This window comes from Carya illinoinensis, chromosome 5 (assembly GCF_018687715.1).
Source record: "Carya illinoinensis cultivar Pawnee chromosome 5, C.illinoinensisPawnee_v1, whole genome shotgun sequence".
NCBI lineage: Eukaryota > Viridiplantae > Streptophyta > Magnoliopsida > Fagales > Juglandaceae > Carya > Carya illinoinensis.
Genome location: NC_056756.1, coordinates 29,311,610 through 29,328,516, shown reverse-complemented (window position 1 = coordinate 29,328,516; position 16,907 = coordinate 29,311,610). Strand labels below are relative to the sequence as shown.

The window sequence follows — 16,907 nt, the reverse complement described above, 5'->3', positions numbered from 1 at the left end:
AAAAAATGACGTCCTCTCCCGCCTGATCGTTTCCCTCCTAGTCTCATGACTGTCCTTCTGACTGTTGTGAACAAATCTCGGACCACATTCCTAATGGGACACGCCCCCTTCTCATTTTTTGTCTTGTTGGTTTTGCCCAAGATTCTTCAAGACTCTTCTCTCACTTGATCTTTGAGGTCTTCACCTGCTTCCTTCATCTTCACTTTATGTGGTGTGATTAAGGCTTGAAGCATGTCTTCGGCATTGACAAAGTTATTGGCTCTATCTATGAACTCTCTCAATGTCGATGGAGCTTTCGTGCCAACTCCTCCATGAATGGCTTCAAGGCCATACGGCCCCTAGAAAGGCTGTCGGTGTGATTTTTTCGTCTTGATCATCAATGGTTACTCCTTCCTTGTTGAACCAAGTGAGGTATGCCTTCAGACTCTCTTCTTCCTTCTGCTTGATGGTTAGAAGGTATGTCACAGCTTGTCTACACGAAAGGTGAAGGCATGGCAAGTCATGTTGTCTAGACTTTGAAGTATGGCCTGACACCACATGGAGAACCTTCATTTAAGGAAGGACTGAGGAGTTGGCCGGCTGTAACAATGTACAAATCATGCCTAGCCATCTATCTCTGTCGTCTTGCAGTATGACAATCAAAACTGAAGGACTCCTATCCAAGCATACCTGGAGTTAGAGATACATTAGAAAGGAAATCTGACAATCCGACCATATTTAAGGGACCTAGACGTGGGATGAAATCTCACATTTAAAACTTTATTCACCAAGAGCTCATGAAGTCAACTACTTTGAAAAGCAAGGAGCAGAGAGGTGATGAGGGGACTTTTGATGTAGGAATGTAGGTTAGTTTCTAAGAAAATATTAGGTAATATGGGGGTAAATGTTGAAGGAGACATTGCATTATCTCTGTAACTTTTCTACCCTATTCTAAAAGCATGAATAAGTATTTCAATCATTATGTTTATGTCTATATTTACGCACTGATTTCCAATTATTTGAATAGTTAATGTGTTAACTTTTTTCGATAGAATACTATGAATCCCTATGTGGGAACCCAATATCTGTGTGTGAGAATGTCTATCTCTGTGTGAGAAGTCAGTAGCACAAGTCTATTATCATGAGACGGGACAGAGAATTCTCTTAACCATTCCCGGTTCCCACGTGCTTCACACGAGAATGACAAAGCCTCATGGGGATTGGGGTGCAGTGGTGTCATGATTGGCCTCACCTAATAGTCGGGATTTAGGATCCCCCGGCGTAACATGTGTCGGTGTTCTCGAGTTAGTTGGCTAGGTAGAAACATCCCCGATGCAACAAATCTCTGTGTGAGAATTTTGTATGACGAATATCTATGTGATGAACACACGTGTATGAGATGAATGTTACTGGGCTGAAACAATCCGAATACTAGCTTTTACTAGGTTTTATACTTATATTGGAGATGGATTATTCATCACCATACTAATACTAATGTATTTCAATATTGCATAAGCAAAAGGGCAACGTCCCTAGATGGTGATTCCTCACCGTGCCTATATATGGATATGTGTTATCTAATAGAGTGATTCCTTACCATGTTTGAGGATCCACATAGATGTAAGAGTGGGGGTGATTCCTCACCAAGCATATATGTGTCTGTCCAGTATTTTGATGAAAGTGTTCATAGCATCTTTGGTAGCATTTTCAATCATTAGTAGTCTTGTCATAGCCATCTAACCTACATATGGTTCATTCTTAGAACTATAGACTTTGATGTAGATCTAGATCCTGGGGATCCTTGAGGAAGAAGAGTCAAACACGCTTGAGTCCTGAGTACGGAGACCCAAAGCTGCCTTAGTTACCTTGTACCTTTTGTTAGAATGTACAATCCTTAAGTGTGGTGACTACTTGTAATCGATCCGCCACTTTAAGGCAACAAACTTTATGTATAATTGGATGATGTAAAATCTTGAGAACTAATGAAGGGGGAGGAGGCCATTTTGTTGTGAAGTTAAGTTTCTGATACTTTTTTTTTTTTTTTGAAATGGTGAGTTCATTCATCATGCCGAAGTTACAAATGTGACTTATCAATATAGGAAAATTCAGACTATAAGCCAACCTACGCATTTGCTCTGAGCATCCCGGCACACAAAATGGCAGACATTGTCTTAACTTCTAAAACTTTTAGAAGAGAGATAGTGCACTCTGTATAAATAGAGTGACAAGGCCCCTCCATCCCCCTAAACAATAAAAAAAAAATCGAAAACCCAAGCATCGGCAAGAGCCTGATGGCACACCCACCGCAGGCATCGGCATCATGAGCCCAGGAACAGCACGAGTACCCAACTCACATATGGACCACAACAACCTCCACTGCAGAGTTCGGCCGTACATCCACCACTCTCAACTAGCACTAGCCCCAGATTGTGATTGATCAAACAACTCATCACCCCGCTCGGTTAAAACAGCGATAAAGAACAAAACCAAAAACATCTCCAGAACGGAAAGACAAAACACAGAGGTAGTGGTACGTGCATTGCAAAACTACTCTTGGAGGAGAGCCGACGGTCAGTCTATGATATCCCGGAGTCTGAGGTCCCAGAAAAGCCAAGTTTTGAGTCAGCAGGTGGCTCCCCGGTGGCATGTGGCGGCCACGCTCTAGTGCGATCCTAGACTTTGTCCCACGCGTGCAGGCTACGCTCTACTCTGTTTGGCGCCGCGTTCGGTGGTCTTGAAGATCGATGGCTGGCCAACATCCTGGTGGGGCGTGTGTTGGCGTTCGGCAGCTGGAAAGACCCGGTCGGCACTCCACCCTTATTTTCTTGAAACACAACACTAACACGAAAATGAAAAATACGAAGTGCAGAAAATGAAAAAAGAAAGGGAGGCGGAAGGGAAGGGAAGAGAAGGGAAGGGGGGGGGGGAGCCGAAGCTCCCACCCCCATCGAGGCTCTGGAGTTTGGAGGGTAGTTTAGAGAGAAGGGAGAGAGTTTAGAGAGAGAAGGGGAGAGAAAAGAAAAATCGCAGCAACAAGTTGATAATCAAGTTTCTAATACTTAATAATTAACGTTGTCACCACAACCTATCCTACTTAATTTTTTCACTGCAATTACATAGAAAAGTATCTTACGCGTTTATTTCCTAATGAAAAATTAAATGCCTAGTTCAATTCCCTCTTGGGTGTTGATCATTGGTCAGCTTCCTTAGCACCACGAGTCCTTGCCTATACCTTCATGAGGAACGGGGTGCCACACAAAGATCCTAATTCATTTCAAGATTCTGATGCTTTTGCAAGATTCCTTATAAATAATGTTGGATTTCAACAAAAGTTTCCATACACAAGCGAATGGTCAATCAGATGATCCATTTAACTAATTGAAAACATGTTCAGAGCTTGCATATTTGATTTTGAAGGAAACTGAAAAATGATTGATTCTTTCAACAATAACATCTTGAAGTCAAACATAGGAATGACACAATAGGAGAGATTATATTAGGAAAGATGGTGGACACCCCTATATTGAGATGAAGTTGGGAAATGAAGTATTCCTGAACTAATAACTTAAAGGGCTAACAATAAAATTCATTAATACAGGAACAACTTAACATGTTTTAGGCTTGGCAAAACCGAAATTGTGATGACACCAAGCATTGAGCCATAGAGTTCAACATTTAAGAAAGATGCTCATCAAAATAGCACCAACAAAATGAGTTATGCTCTCTCCATTGCATCATATTGATCACATTGTAGGTTTATATTCCCCGTTGATGAGTCATAGAACTCTAACCAAAGGCTCACTGATTTTTACAATAAACTAACATGGAGCCCAAAACTTGTTATCTTCTAGAATGATTCTAGCTATCTCCATTCGTAAGTTGCTTTTAGAATGACTTGATGCAATCCATTTATCATAAGTAAACATTTTTCTAGGCTTTTTCTTAAAAAAAAGTAAGTATTGGATTCTTAAAAAATTTGTTGCAAACCTTGTGATTGCAAGGAGACAAAAATCACGACCTTTGGTGAAATCTTTTCATCAAGGCGAAAAACACAAACATGATTATAAATAAATTTCGTTATCTTCCTTGCATTTTTTATAGTTTCATCAATAATAAGAAAATGCCTAGGATCAAACGAATTCTCCAATATCAAATCTATACAATGAGCTATACAAAGAGACCAAAAGAAGAGTCATACTTCTGTTGTAACTTTTTTTATACAACCTTATAACTGCATCATCGTCTGTGATGAACTACACAATATTCTTAATCCCAACTTCTTATACAAATTTATCATAAATGTTAAATAATGTTTCTAAATCTTTGAACCCTTTGGAAAATAAACTGGAAAGTTGTTTATTGGTTGCTGGTTCTGATTTGTGCAACCACTCTCCTTCCAAAACTTTTTAATATCTAAGAGATAATTCTAAACCTCATTTATAGAATTCCAATAGATTTCCTTTAAACTCATATAAGGAAGAACCTTGAATCCTAGCCCAACAACAAATATGACATCTATAGCTAGTTGATAAAACTTGGATTGAGTTATATTGAAAGGTAGAATATTATTATACTACCAATTTGCTACAAATATTTTTGCTTTGTCAATAATTACCTTTGCACATATAGCGCTTTTTGTGGATGGATGAGACCCAAGAGCTATTCTTGAAGCAAAAAACCTATTAAATGACCTTGTTGGATCTCCACATTCTTTCTCCTTCTCCTTTCTACATGCTTCTATATCACCTAGAATCCCAACTAGATTATACTTCAACTTAGTAACTCCACCACCTTTATTTATTTATTTATTTTGTTACAATAGACACATTGTGTACTATTTCTTATCCCTAGCACTACATGTATATGTGTCTATGCTAGATTCTCTTATCTCAAAAGAGTGTCATAAATGTAGTAGTATTTGATTGAAAACTAGGCATTTTTTATATTACATCATAATAATAATAATAAATGCATCACACTATCAATTATCATGGTATGGATTAAAAAACTGACCTAAATAACAAAAATTTTAGTTTTTTACTATTGAACTTCAACAGTAGTTCACAATAATAATACAAAAAATATTGGCCTAAGTAACAACAACACTGATCTAAATCACAAAATGATGTATAGATACTAAAAAATGTTCCCAAATTCATAAATAAAACTTTAAAAAAAAAAAATTGGAAAACCATTTTCTCTTCTTCGGTTTAGACTTTCCACTACTCAACAGATGGTATATATATGGGGCTTATACAGTTATGCAGTATACTTGCAGGATGGAGTGGGCAGTGGAGTGCGAAGGTGGACATCTGAGGTGAATTGCAGAGCAACACGAGCTGCGACTGAGGAGACTATGGACGTGGAGCAAACCAATGGAGCAACTTTCATGTTTGTTTTGAGGTTTTGATTTTAGGGTTTCAGATTTTGCATAGAAGATGGTGGGAAAAAACTGATCGTGAAATTATAAGTTTGTCCCTCACTATTTAATAAATTTACAAAAATGCCATTGATGCATATTTTAAACTGAAATGCCCATTCTAGTCGGAATGGACTAAAACAAAACGAAATGGTCGGAATTCTATCTAGAATGAAATATCCCACATAGTGGTGCCGGTTAGAAAACTTACGGCCATTCCAACTGGAGTGGAACTAAAATTAAAACATTGATATGCAACCCCCATGGAGGTAGGGACTGTAGCGAGATCTATAACTAGTATTTTGTGTAATGGACTATATAAAATGTTAATTTCTAATCCTAGTAAGCATATAATGTAATATTTTGTGAATAATGAACTTAAATGGTCTAATGTTATGCATAATATGTTTTGCAAGTCGTGTCATGTTCACTATGCAAATGTGCATGTTTACATTGTTATGATTTGCCTAAATAGTTATAAAAAGAATTATCCCAAAGAAGAACACTTGAAAATTTAAAGATCTATAATAAAAAAAAGTTTCCTGCTAGGTCGCAACATGTTCAAATCTCAACCAGATTGAGACTTATCATAGTTGTGATAATAAGTGTTGGGGGTAAAAGGACCATGCCCAAAATAGCATTCCAGACCCAATCCATTGGGTGGCCCTCATCAAAAGTAGGAGGAAAATGAAGGGAAATGAAAGGAAAGGGGGGCAAGGTAAGGAAAAACGTCAGGGCTAAGGAAATGAAGTCAGATACCCAAAGGTTGATGGTGATGTGACATAAAGAAAACATTTCTCATCAACAAGGTCTCAATAAATGGGACTTTCCTACTCAAAGAAAGGGGGGATGATCTAGGATATGAGATCTGATGAGAGAGAGAGAGAGAGAGAGAGAGAGAGAGAGAGAGAGAGAGAGAGAGAGAGAGAGAGAGAGAGAGAGAGAGAGAGAGAGAGAGAGAGAGAGAGGCTCAACTTTGGCTGGATCACTGAGAGGGCTTCTTCGACCTTACCATGAGAGACTCTAGAGATATGATCTACTCTAGGCTAAAATCACTAACCCCCATTGTATAGTGACATGTGAGAGATTGTAAAATCCTCTCATTATAGTTGATTTCCTCTCCAAATGACCCTTGGACGTAGATTTTATGTCGAGCCATGTAAATCCATGTGTCTCATTCTCTTTTTATATTTTCTGTATTCATTTATCATTTACTGTTATGGATGTACATACAGGCACTGTACTAATGCCCCCCAAACCGCCATCATTGGTTCCAGGCTGCATCATCAAGACCCAAATTATTGCCATGGGTCAGAGATGATTCTTTCTCCCATTCCGACCTGTTAGGATATTTTTATCCCTAACAATAGGAGTATGTTATAGGAGGGCTACACAAATTATCTAGACACAATTTATCCTAACACTTCGTGCCAATTTCTTTTCACTTGCATCATTAGGTGAAGAAATTGATATTGATGGTCATTATACATATCTGATGGTTTGCTGGGAGATTTCTTCAAAGCTATCTCAGTATACACCAATTCTTGAAAGTAATTCTCCATCTTGACATTCGTATGGGATGAAACCAGTACCATTGTGTAGTAGGATAGGTCCATAGCTAAAGATAGGATTTTATCCTGTTTTATTTAAATTTTATACTTATAGGCAAGCTATTATATTTTTATTAAGGAAAATTTCAACAAATCCTTCAATTTCATATTGTTCTACTTTATTGATGGTTGTTTTAAGCTGGATACAATATGAATACAATACCTTGGTGAAGATGCATGCAACAGTAATCAGAAGAAATTGCTTTTCAGTTCCGATAATATCAAGAAAAAAAAACCAATTCTTTGGCAAATTTTATATATTTACGACTTGGATTTACATCTTGATTCTTTATATTATTAAATTGTATTCTTGTTCTATCACTTTATGAGAGAATTTCTCAATTGTAGATGCTTGTTACTTCAACTGATGAAGCTGGGGCAATCTTACAAGCAAAATTGTATAAGGAATAGCTTCAAATCAGCAAGTGGCACGAGATGTCTCCAAGTATCAAGCCTAGAATCAAGCCAAATTAGTTGAGATGTATATAGTTAGCTGTCAAGCATATTTTTCTCCCTTATTGTAGCATTTTCTTAATTGCTTTATTTGTGTATAGTTTTCTTATATAGTAGATTGTAATTAGCTAGATGTTACCATAGATAATAGATTGTATACTCTGAGACAACTTGTAAAGCATCTATATCTGTCAATAATATACATACTCTCTATCTCAACACATGAGATAGTTTTCATCTCAATATTTTTACATGGTATCAAGAGCCACAATGTGTTGAAAGAGAGTGGTGTTTTTTTCTTCTTTCACTTGTTTTAGAAATGACTTCATCATCTTTTGTGTTTTCTAATAACTCAGATCCCTACCCATATCCAGTTTTACAAAATGTTTCAAACTATATTTCTCTCAAACTTAATTCCAACAATTTTCTCTTATGGAAAACCCAAATGTTGAATATCCTTGAGAGTTATGACCTCCAAGGCTTCATCACAAGTGAAATTCATGCACCACCAAAAATCATTCTTGATGAATCCTCCATCTCTCAGCCAAATCCACTCTATCAGAAATGGTGAAGGTCTAATAGGTTGGTAAAAGGTTGGCTAACAGAAACCCTTTCAGAAGAGGTTCTAGGCATTGTAGCAGGTTTAAAAACTGCCTTTAAAGTCTAGAATGCTCATGTTCATGCATTTACAAGAGTATCTTCAGATTGAGGTCTCGCTCTTAAGCAAAGACTCACTTTCATCACTAAAGGATCTGATTCCTTAAGTGATTATCTGAAAAAATTCAAGACCATTTGTGATAAGCTAGTAGCTATTGGCAAGCCAATTTCTAATCACAAAAAGTCTTGGTGACTCCTCAATGGTCTTGGCAAGGATTTTGAGATCTTCACAACCATAATGATGAGGCCCCCTGTCCCTTCATACTCTTGAAAGCTATGTTGACAGGTACAAACTTGATGCCCCTCCTGCATCAGTGGTGTTCTATGGACAAAAGTCTTACAAGAACAAGAAACAAAATAGTCCCTTGACTTCCAAGGGACAAGGTTTTGCTCAAGGAAATTCAACTAGGTCCAAAGCACCAAATCAGGGACAAGCCTCCAAGGCTAAACTCAAATCAGATAACACACTGGAAAAAAAAGCTCAGTTGGTTGCAAAGGGGTTCAATCAATTGGATGGTGTGGATTTTTCAGAGACGTTCTCTCTTGTTGCAAGGTCTGCTACCATTAGAGTTGTTCTTACAATTGCTACTATTAAAAATTGGCCACTTCATCAACTAGATTTAAGAATGCCTTCCTACATGGCTATCTTAACAAACCTATTTTTAGGCACCAACCTCCAGGATATATCAAAAAGGATAATCCAATACATGTATGCAAATTACAAAGAACTTTGGATGACCTTAAACAGGCCCCTAGATCATAGTTTGACAGGCTAAGTGATTACCTCCTTCAACTTGGTTTTTACTCAAGTGTAGCATATCCTAGTTTATTTGTTTCACACTTAGAACATGGGGTGCTAATCCTACACTTTATGTAGATGATATGGTAGTGACAGGCGATAACTCACAAAGAATTCAGTGGTTAATCACAAAGCTCAGTAATCAGTTCTTAATTAAAGACCATGGGTTCCTTCATCATTTTCTAGGTATTGAGGAATAAAAATGTGGTTCTAATCTGTTTCTATCATAGCATAGGTACATTGTGGACCTCCTCACTTGAGACAGCATGCATGAGAGCAAGCCATTGTCAACTCCAATGCCAGCAAAAGCGCAACAGAAATCTAGTTACCAGGAATTATTTATTGATGTCAAAACCTGTAGAAGTCTTGTAGGAGGTCCGTAATACCTCACTTTTACAAGACCTGATATTTCCCATTGTGTGAACTATGTTTGCCAGTTTATGCAAGCTCTAACAATCGTGCCTTTTGTTTAGCTTGTAAAGTGAATCTTAAGATATCTACAAGGGACTGCAACTCTTGGTATCAGAATTCTGCCCAACAACTTCCTTGATTCATATGGTTTTTCAGATGCAGATTGGGCTGGTTGCTCAACTGCACGAAGGTCTACAATAGGTTTTTGCACCTTTCTTGGAGGTAATTATATATCTTGGAGTACAAAGGAACAACCTATAGTGTCAATATCAAGTGCAGAAGCTAAGTACAGGGCTATGGCCTCTACTACAGTAGAGTTAACATGGTTGTCCCTACTTCTCAAAGATCTTGGCGTTCCTTTAAACAAAGTTCCATCACTACATAGTGACAACTTAAGTGCACCGTACATGACAATAAATCATGTTCTACATGCTCGAACCAAGGATATGGAGCCTGATTATCATTGTGTCAGAGAAAGAGTAGCTCTCGAGTCACTTGAAACAAAGTTTGTTACCTCCACTAATCAAGTCGTTGACATCTTCATGAAGCCTCTTCTTAAGTCACAATTTAAGCAACTGAGACACAAACTTGGACTATACTCTCTTCCACAGCCAAATTTGAGGGGGAATATAAGGAATAGCATCAAATCAGCAAGTGGCTTGTAAAGCATATTTTTGAGATGTATATAGTCAGCTGTCAAGCATATTTTTCTCCCTTATTGTAGCATTTTCTTAATTGCTTTATTTGTGTATAGTTTCCTTGTATAGAAAATTGTAATTAGCTAGATGTTACCATAGATATTAGATTGTATACTGCGAAAGCTTGTAAAGCATTTATATATGTCAATAATACACATCCTCTCTATCTCAACAAGTGAGATAGTTTTCATCTCAATATTTCTTTAAATTGAAGTCAGTTGATTCCATTTTGGAATATAGGGAATTCAATGTTTATATGAGATGAGATCCTCTTTTGCTTGGTGGAAGAGTAATCGCAATAGAGAAGATTCAAATATACCAGCTAAGCAACCCCTACCACATATAGGAGTAAAAATGGTTGGGGCCAAACTTGGTTTTGTGAACAAGTTACTGGAAGGAGGCAGTCAAGGTTCCAATTGATCAGGATTGGTTGTTCTTGGGATGTGAATAAATGCCATAATTAAACATTATATCAAATGGAATTTCTTACAACCGTTGCTTTTGCATGATCATGTGCATTTCTTTTAAGTAGTGAACAAAAGGAAATGACGCTAATAGTTATGACAAACTGATTGATAAATCAACACCATAACCAACTGGGAGACACGGCCAAATCAACACCACCATACCACCTGTCTTCCGCTCCTCCCAGCTACTGACGCGTTCAGCTATTTTCCTCAGTGCCCAGCTCAGTCGTGTACTACTCCTTCCGTCGAAGTCCCTATGCCATTAACTCAGCCAAGTTGCCATCGATTTCCACCCTGCCCCACCTTCCTCGGTGCCCAACGCTAGCTCCATCGCACCTCCCCTTCACGATTACTCCGTTTTGTCATTGTTCTCTCGGGTAACTCTACCGCCCAAGGAGTTTTTATTCTTCACTTGTTAAGCAACTTGCATACGATTGCTTGTGATTTGTTTTTTTTTTTTAAATAAAAATCAGCTGATGTGTCAACTGATGCCGCGGGGGTTCCCCAATGGCGGTTGTGTATAGAAGAATTGTTTTATATTATAAGATTAAAATTTATATATGTGATATCAAATATTATATTCAAAATTGTAAGATTAATTTTATATTATATCACATGTTATATTAATTTTATGTTATAAAATTATAGACTAGAATAATAAGATTAGAATTTTAATATAATATATATAATAATATAAAAAATTATAAATATATATACCAGTCCGGTTCAATTTAAATCAATTTTCAAAATATGAAAACCGGTACTGCACCGGTTTAGGACCAGTTTTGGTTTTTAAGAACTGGTAGCGCACCAGACCACTTACAAATTGAACCAGACCCTGGTTTGGTCTAACTCAACCAATTTTTAATTTTTTTTTTACACTCCGATCGTTGTACCTTAGAGAATCTAATTATGATCAATGTGACTATAAGCTTAGTAGATGATGAGTTTTATGATAACTTAAATTGTTTATTTCAGTGAATATCATACAGATAACATGTTATTTTGTTGAAATGATATATGCTCATTATTTAATTGTTTACAAGGTTAATTAGCATTTGTTTATCTTGCTCACTAAGTTCTTAAAACTCAACTATTTTCCTTTTAAATAAGATGTGATTTTGTTGAAATGATATATGCTCATTATTTAATTGTTTACTGGGATGTGAATAAATCCTATAATCAAACAATATCAAATGGAATTTCTTGCAACTGTTGCTTTTGCATGATCATGTGCATTTCTTTTAGGCAGTGAACAAAAAGGAAATGACGCTAATGGTCTATGACAAACTGAATGATAAAAATAAATAACATCCCCAAAAACGGGATTTTACAGTATTTCCTTGTCAGTAAAGGAGATAAAAAACGAGCTGTTACTCCCCAAATGATAGAACACAAATGTATAAACTTCCGATATATAGAAAGAGAGAAGGAAATCATCACTGAACTTCCAGGAGAGATCTTTGCACTTATACATACAACTAGGATGATAAAGCAGCATCAAAACACACAAGCAGACAACAACTTAAGGTAGCAGCATATGTACAAATGTATATTGCTGTTTACGAAGGAACAGTCGAAATTAAAGATAAAGGACTACTGTGCCAACTGCGTGATGAACATGGGATTGAATTCCCTATAAAGCCTGTTTTCATAAAGTCTATCAAAAAGTGACTCCCCCAATCCATATTTCCTCGCAATGTCGGAGCGGGCCCAAGCTGAATGACTTGTGGATGCGCCAGTAACTATAACTGCTGTTTTGTCAGTAGCGAAATTAGCCAAAGGTATCAATGCCTCCGGCTCCATCGCCAATGAGGCATCTACCAGAAAAATGTGACTGAAATGCCCAGCAGGTATGCCTTCATTGTGTAATCGAAAGCTACTAACGAAAGTTGACAAAATTACCCTGAATTTCCAAAGATGTTGTAATGAAGGACAAGTAAAACATTCCCCTTCTATAGGACATGAACGAAGAATGTCAGCAGGTACCTCATCCAGCTCTCGAAATGCAGCATTGGCTCGAAAAATATCTGATTCTAAAATTACCTTTTTCAAACTTCTGGTCAGCGCGTCACATGTGCTGTTTGTGGGTGCACATATAAGAATTCGACACTTAGGAGAGATCCGATATATTTCACATACTGCTTCTTGAACAACAATTCCAGTACTTGATAGTATTTCTGAATCCATTACACAGCGTGAGCCACTGAGAAGATATGGTGGTGATCCCCGAAAGCTTGAAATGTGACGAATTGCAGAGAACTCATTTTTACTAACTTCATGATTAACACGAAGTAGAGTGGGTGGGTTAAGGTTGTCCTTTCGGGATACACAATATTCAGGAAAGAGGAAGTTCTGGACTAAAGGATTTGATGCAGTTTCAACTGCTTTATGAGCCCTCTTTAGGCACACTCTATTGAAAGAGAAGCTGATGTCGTATTTTCTGGAAGCATAGTGTTGAGAATGAAAATTGTCTCCGAAGTCCACTAATACGCGAGTGCTTTTCACCACACGATAAAAAAAACCCTGTTTTCCATTTAGAACGTCAGTATTATAGACAATATGGCAGAACCACCTCATGCTTTGGTCAGCTTTCAATGTTTAGATTGCTTGTGCGATTCCACTATTTCGGTCAAATTGATAGTGAAAACTATACGAAGTTGTGATTATATCCCTAATCCATACCATGGCTAGATAGGTGGCATCACTAAAACTGTTAGTTTCAATTTGAATTGAATAATGAAACTGAAATAACTAAGATAACCAAGATAAAGACCAAAATAACATTATGAATCATCGGAAGGAAAACAAATATGCTTCTATCTGTTTTTTCTAAATGGTATTATTTTTGTTATTGTCTTGATTCTTTGCATACATATCCTTGCTACCAAAATAATATGCAAAAAATACCCACGTGCTTCATCCACAAGCTAAATTTCATGACTTTATCAACCATAAGTTAATGGAAGATCAGAAAGCTTACCTGAAAGGGCTCAATCTCTGTACCCGAAGGTCGTGCATAGACCAAGTCCCTCGATAAAAGGAATGGCCGCCTCTCAGGAATAGAATCAATCTCAAAAACTACAAATGTTTTATTCTTCTTCTTAAGATTTCCACTAAGATTTTTGTCCTTGGTTGATTCTTTATAGATTACTGCTTCCTGGAACTCCAAAGTCACATTCTTCAAGAGGAAATCACTCCATTTCTAATTCGAATAAAAGCATCAAGTTAAGAAATGAATAGCAACCTCCATCACAAAATTATGCTAAAATGTTACATCTTCCATAGCACTTAAGAAGATCACCAGAGAAGAAAATAATATAGCTTATAATTATACAAGAGTTTTCTGCAAACAAGAATGTAAAACACTCCCTTAATTTAAGAACAGCTCTTTTTGTTCCGTGAAGAGTTTAAAAAAAGAACTTGGCTCATGTCACTTGCCACACTCACCTATACAAAAGATAGAACATTGGGGGCACAAAATAAGTTGTGGTTCTAACGGTAACTACAACTATATGGTACAAAAACATTGATTTTTGCCAACCATTAGACAGAGTGCTGTATAATTGATTCAATGAATGAGAATTAACAAGCTAGTTCAGTTTTCGCAACAAAGCCACTTCATGAATTATTGATATTGGCAGGAGCTCTCACACCATGGAAAACACTGAATATGATAAATATGCACAACGGAACTAAAATCCTATATATATATATATATAAAGGGAATAGCATAACCATACAACATATATGTCTTATTTTATTGACTTAGGTCAACTATAACGACCTTGTTGACATCCCAACATTGAGGTTCAATCAAAACTGGTTTTTTAAGTGGTTCTTGTGTCATTTCTACTTGTCTCTAGTGAGGAGATCTCTTAATAGGGTTCACTGCATCTTTTCTGTTCCTTGCAGTATTTGCATTGAAATACAAACTTACTTGCCTGTCGGGTCCAATAGTACAACCAAAATTGTTTCGATATTTTTTTTCTTATTTAGTTACGAAATTTTAAAAATTGTTTATCATATAATAGAAAATTTTGAGAGGGAGCAAATATTTTCAGTATGGCAAATATTTCAAATTTCAATGTGGGTATATGCTTATCAATACTTTTTTGAATTTCAACTGATAATAACCAACCTAACAAGATGAGTTGACCTAGCTCTATCATTATAATAACCAACCTACTCCATCCCTAATTAACAGTACGAGTGCTAACTACCAATAAAAGGACATGATATCTAAGGAGAGTGTCCTAATCTTAACCATTGCCTCAGTTCCAGCTTAGAGTAGGTTGATTTGATATTTTTCATTTTCACTAGAACTTTCAGCAGCAGGAAATAGCAAGAAAATCATGAATTAGGAAAATTAACTAAAAACTTTACCATTAAGCAAGATTTCAAAGTGGACAATACCCGAGGTTTGATATATACCGAGTTATTTGCTTTACAATTAAGCTACCTTAAAACAGCAATATATATATATATATAGGGCTGTTATGAGTACCTCCAAGTAGAAATCCTCAGCATATAACAGAGCAGTAAAGTAAGCCTTATACGTTGAAGGAGACAAAGGCTGCTTCAGAATTTCAGGCACGATGTTCTCCTTGATCTGCCTTTTGATGTACTCAGGAACTGCAAATATAGGTGATGTACCCTTCTCCAATATATAACTCTGTTTTCTGTCTTCATTTCCAGGAGTAGTAGTAGTTGGACATAGAACTGGCTTAAAGGTTGGAGGGGGCACAGCGGAAGATGAAGATGACCCAGATGGAGGAGGACATTTTAGGGAAGATGCAGATGGCTTAGGAGTAGATTTTGGAGGATTAGGGAGAACTGGAGAGGAACTGGAAGAGGATGAGGGCAGATTGGATATAGAACTTGCAAATAATGATGTTGCACCCTTTTTTCTTTCTTCACTTACTGCATGAGATGTAGTTGGATATATGACTGACTTAGAGGTTGGAGGGGGCTTAGGGGAAGATGAAGATGGCCCAGTTGGAGATGGAGGTCCTTTAAGGGATGATGCGGATGACTTAGAATAAGATTTTGGGGGATTACGGGGAACTGAAGGTGGTTGCAATGAATATGAAAAGTAAAGTGGGTCATTCTCAAGGGACGATGTGGTTCTGGTTCTTAGACTTGATTTATTTTCTAAATGGCTGTTCCTCGAGGTAGTGTCATCATCTTTATTACCATCAACAACATGTTCTTCTGCTTGGAGACAAAAGATGGAACGCAAGAATTCTACAAACAGAGACATATCGTACTCTTTGGCGTCAAAACGAAGGGAAACCACTAAACTCTGTCTGATTGCTGAGAAAATGGGACAAATTTCAGAACATAAAACATGAAATTCACAAGCTAACCTAGCATATGGTAAAATCTTGCTTATTTTAAATTTGCTACTTCTAATAGTGATGAAAGAAAGAGATCCACTCGCTAATAAAGTATTTCTCAAAATAAAATAGCAATAAAGAGAGAGTCAGACTGATCGTTTCAAATATACGGAAATAAAGATAATATTGGACATGACTATATCAAACGTGCAGATCCTTTTTAGTGTGTTTGCGTGTGCGTAGCGAGAGAGTGTCCGTGCGTGTGTGCGCGTTTGGACGAAGGGAAAAAAGTGAGTACAGGTAAAGGAAACAAAATGTAGAATATTTGTAGTTCTTATTTTACTTTTAACTCCAAAACAAAAACAAGAAACAAATGGGTGATCAGGAACGGCCAAGACTTTCATTACTGTTTTAAAGATCGAAAATCTGAGAAAACGGGGCATACGATGCATGGCAGAGTTAAGAAATTACCTGGAGTTCGCGAGCCAAAGATTGAGCCCTGACTAGCTTGTTGTTACAAGGGAGACACTGACTTGATGATCCTGATGCTCACTGAGAATTCAAACAAAGAACGGAGGCCAAAAAGTATTCAGAGAATTTCAAAGAACCTTGTGTCCGAAGGTACTTCCTTTTATTTTCATGGCACTCTGCATGCTTTATAGCGATCAGTTCTTGAATTTTTCTTTTTTAAAGTACTATATTTTAAAGGATGATACTTTGGCCGGTCCTTTTTTCTTTTTTTTTTTCCTTAATGATTAAGAAAAAATTATTTTTTATTATTATAAGTTTTTTATTTTTTAAAATATTTAAAAATAATTTAAAAAAATATTTACTTAACAGTAACTCCCAACAGAAGCCACCAGCGATGTCTCTACCACCGTCTTATTTTAAAAGGTGAGAGCACTACCGCCAGCACAAATGTGAACTTTATTTATTTTTTTAATTATTTTTAAATATCTTTTTAATCTCTTTAATTATTAAAATTAAAAAAAAAAATAGATAATTTTATTAATAATTATTACTTAACCATTAAGTAAAATTAAAAAAATTAAAATATTCTATCTGTAACTACAAG

General features: G+C 36.6%; 1 protein-coding gene across 1 annotated transcript; it reads right to left on the bottom strand.

Annotated features, from left to right (window-relative positions):
- Positions 1-11,788: 11,788 nt before the first annotated feature.
- On the bottom strand, positions 11,789-16,472 carry LOC122312007 (probable RNA helicase SDE3). The gene is made up of 4 exons (XM_043126821.1): positions 16,304-16,472; positions 15,001-15,809; positions 13,477-13,698; positions 11,789-13,019 (listed from the first exon to the last, which is right to left on the bottom strand). Exons 2-4 carry the CDS (start codon positions 15,754-15,756, stop codon positions 12,090-12,092), a joined length of 1,908 nt encoding a protein of 635 aa, XP_042982755.1. The 5' UTR covers positions 15,757-15,809; positions 16,304-16,472; the 3' UTR covers positions 11,789-12,089.
- Between the last annotated feature and the right edge of the window lie 435 nt (positions 16,473-16,907).